Genomic DNA, 4063 nt, shown 5'->3' on the forward strand with positions numbered 1-4063 from the left:
TGGTGGGGCCGGCAGGTGGCATAGTGGTTAAGGTGCTGGACTCCCACATGGTCGAGCATGGTTCAGTAGAGTCTGAGCTGCCCAGGTGTCTCAGAGGCCCTGACCCCTTCCTGGAAGGTTCTAACGAGATCAGAGCCGACTGCAGTTGCCCGGGGCTTTGCCAAAGTCACACGGGTTCTCAGTCTGCATCGAGGGCCTGACCTCTGGATTTCCGCCCTGATCCTGGCCTCATCTAAACTGCCCTATCACGAAGACCCATCATTTATGGAGTGTCTTCTGGCACTAAGCCCTGTCTCACTGAGTCTTCACCACCCTCTGAGAGGCAGGTGGTGCCACCCCCTCGTACAAACTAGGAAGTTGCTACATAACTGCTCCCAGGCTGAGAAGCCCACCGGTGCTGCACTGGCATGGTCCTGCCCCTCTCCTTATGTCCACCTGCTGACACAGGGGTCTCCCTGTCTCTATCCCCGGTGACCAAGATCATCAGCCAGAGGACCTGGGGCAGCAGGGACAAGCAGTGGGGAGCCTGGCATCAACCGTGGTCTTCCCGAGGTTTACAGTGACAAGGCTGACCCAGCTAATCCGGCAGAGGCATCCCTTAGAGAGGTCCATGAGGGACCGAGGCCCCAGAGGCTGACCTAGAATCAGAGCAGCTTCTGTGGTAGGACTGCCCCTCACTCTCTTACAGACCTTGTGACCCCACTCCTACCTACAACATGGCCACTGGGACTCTGGTGGCCTCGTGTTCAACTCACTCCAACACTGCAGCACCTGTAAGACTGCTCCAGTCACACACAACACTCCCAGCCTCATGCTCCCTTCATACGTGTATTTAAAATATGCAAATATGGGCAAGCCCGACGGCCTGTGGTTAAAGGAGCCGGATCCCATAACTGCACAGTTCAAATTCCAGCCCCATGGCTTGAAAAGCACACTGGGTTCATGTGTGTGCCCCAAATCCCAACAGGACAGAGAAATGGGCAAGGTATTGTGGCGTGACCGGCCCCACTGAGAGGGTGCTTTCTCTCTCCCATTCTCTCTGGTAAGCATACATACCTTCTGGCAATTAAAAAGCATATATGAAAGGACCAATGGGTGGCATGGTGGCGGGGGTGCTGGACTCCCATACTGTCGACCGCAGTTCAAATCCCAGACCTGGCGGCTTGAAATGCACGCCGGATGTACGTGCGTATATACCCAAAATCCTGGGAGGAGAATGAAAAAGGGATTGTGGTGTGGCCATCCCCCGGGAGATGATTTCTCACTTTTCCTCTCAGTGTCTCTCTCTGTCTCTCTCCTCCCTGGTGAGCACACATGTCTTATGCCAAAAACCTTAAAAAAGAAAGAAAGAAAGAAAGAAAGAAAGAAAGAAAGAAAGAAAGAAAGAAAGAAAGGAAGGAAGGAAGGAAGGAAGGAGAAAACAAACTAGGACACCACCACAATGGACTCCATCACAGACCAGCCCCTCCCTCCACAAGACATCACCTGATCAGCCGAGCCAAGGCTGCTAGGTGTCCTTGCCGACGTGGTCCATTGTCAGGCTGCTGCCAACCCCCTTGCTGTGTGGAGTGTCCTCCTCTACTGGCTTCCCAGCTGGCAGATCAGACGCTCCCTCCCCCTAAAGTCCTTGCTTTGTTCTAGAAAGAACTGCTCACGATTTGGCCCCATCTGCCCACAGCCTTCACTGCATGTCAAGAGCCAGCGCTGCAGGATTCGCCTACAGCCATCCATCACCCTTCACCTCAAGGACTCGCCTCCACGAATTATGGCCTCCAGTCTCCACCACCAGGACCCCGTCTCACCAGGCCTGGCTAGGCAGGAACAACAGGCTGCTCAAAAGGGCCCGTGAAACCGGCTTTGGTGCACTGAGAACAAACAGGTCTCACTGACCAGTGGGCTCCGGCCCCAAGGGAAGGATGTGAAGCGCCACCCTTTCAATGACCTATGCAAACTGCTACCGTGCGACCAGGTGCGGAGACATGCTGGGAAAACTGGCTATTAAACAAAATAATAAGGAATCAAAATATACCCTTACCTCACACACTACATACAGAAAAACGTCTGAGACCCAGCCACTGTGGTGCAGGTAATAGAGTTGCTGCTGCACGGTGCTGGAGACCAGACGGAAGGGCCCAGGTTCACGTCCCAGGTCTACCTCAACACACCAGGTGTGTGGTGGCCCTGGCTGGCTGCGGGCTTCGGGGAGGACTGCAGCATGAAGACCCCGTCAAGGGTGCCTCTCTCTCAGGAGACTCTCCTGGGGCCAACTCAGAAGCTGAATATCTAAAAAGTTTTTAAAGTTTTTTAGAAATGTATTTCTTCAGAGAGAGAGGGCCCCGACAGGGTCTTCATGTCAGGACTCACCCTGAGTCTCAGCCAGCCGGGGTCACGGGTGCGTGCACTACCACACCCGGTGTGTACAGGGAGGTCACAAGATGTGAACCCACTTGTGTCCAGTTGTGTTACTCCTACACCAACTTCAGGCCCCCCAAGAGGCTTTATTTTTTTGAGATTTTTGCTATAGGGTATATGCATGCGCTTGCTGGAAAGACAGAAAGAGATAGAGAGACAGAAAGCAAGAAATCATACCCCAGGAGGGGATGGCCACACCACAATTCCTTCTCCTCTGTTCTCCTCTTGGGATCTTGGGCATGCACGCACATGCACCTGGCATGAGTTTGAAGCCACCGGGTCTGGGACTCAAACTGTTGTTAGCCATGTGGGAGTCCAGCAACCTAACCATTATGCCATCGGCTGGCCCCTCCCCAAGAAGCTTTTACACCTTGATATCCTATCTTCATTGAGCTTCGTCCTCAGCTATGGTATCTCTTATAATAATGGCCACCAGCACCACCTAAGCCTGAGACACTCACCCATCACCCCGGCAAACTGGCCAAACGTCAGCAAGCTCTGAGCAGAAGCACAGACCACGTCTTCCGGCACATCTAACCAGCATGTTCTCCTGTCCATGCCTGTCACTGTTGGCCCCTTCCCTCACCCCTAATCAGCTGTGGTTCTTTTTTTTTTTTTGGAGAGGTTTTTGCTATAGGGCGCATGCACTTGCCAGAAAGACAGAGACAGAGAGACAGAAAGCGAGAAATCATCCCGCAGGGGGGATGGCCATGCTGCAATCCTTTCTCCTCCATTCTCCTCTCGGGATCTTGGGCATGCACGCACATGCACCCAGCGTGAGTTTAAGACACCAGGTCCGGGACGTGACCCATGGTCGACTACATGGGAGTCCAGCGATATAGCCATTGTGCTAACTGCTGGTCCCAGTGGTTCTTCACAGCCCCATATTCTAGAAGCAGCAGATGGGGATGCTCCTAATGCAGACTGGAGGTCACAGCATCCTAGGAGAACCTCTTCAACAAATCACCAGCCTGACCAGGCCAAAGGCTCCCAGAATAGCTGTGGACACTGGGATTAACACAGGTTACCTGGCCGAACAGTCACCTGCCCTTCTTCCCCTTTTCAGAAAGAGGAGCTGGAGTCCAGGCCTGCCTGGAGAGGGCCGGAAGACTACTGGGCAGTTTCTGATAGTCTTCAGAGGATCCTGGGGGGAATCTCTCAGTCTTTACCTGCTTAGAGTTGGTCAGGTAGAGCTTGGCCGCCAGGTTGATGACCTGCAGCTTGACGATGTCCTCCTCCGCTGTGAATGACTTGGCCATTTTTCTCAGGACATCAGGTGCAATCCTGGGGACGTGCTCGCAGTACTCCCCAATGAGCCACAGGATGCTGGCTCGGGCCATGGGTACCTGTGGGGGTGGGAGAGGAGTTGGGATCAGGGAGGACATGAGGACATGAGGACACGGGTGGGGTCCTGGACCGCCAGGGAAATGGCACGCTCCCCTCTGGGCTTGTGTATTATACCGTGGATTCTCTGGAAAGAGGAGTGGGGCTGTTGGGAGAGAGGTCAGAGGGTGAGCATTTCCTGGACTGTAAACCCTACTTCATTAGCATGGGCAGAGCCTTCACGGCCCAAAGTCAATCAGGGTTTAAAGAACTGGTATTCTAGATTCACTGCGCCCTCCATGCTAAACGCCATGTTACTCTTCCTGAA

General features: G+C 53.7%; 1 protein-coding gene across 1 annotated transcript in view; it reads right to left on the bottom strand.

Moving 5' to 3' along the window:
* The window catches only part of AP3B2 (adaptor related protein complex 3 subunit beta 2), a 36269-nt gene that overhangs the window by 11532 nt on the left and 20674 nt on the right, over positions 1-4063 (bottom strand). Inside the window, exon 14 of the mRNA XM_006152868.2 lies at positions 3582-3758. Coding sequence (XP_006152930.1) covers positions 3582-3758 — 177 coding nt within the window. The remainder of the gene's footprint in view (positions 1-3581; positions 3759-4063) is intronic.

The sequence above is a fragment of the Tupaia chinensis genome, unplaced genomic scaffold, assembly GCF_000334495.1.
Source record: "Tupaia chinensis unplaced genomic scaffold, TupChi_1.0 Scaffold000359_1, whole genome shotgun sequence".
Classification (NCBI taxonomy): Eukaryota; Metazoa; Chordata; class Mammalia; order Scandentia; family Tupaiidae; genus Tupaia; species Tupaia belangeri.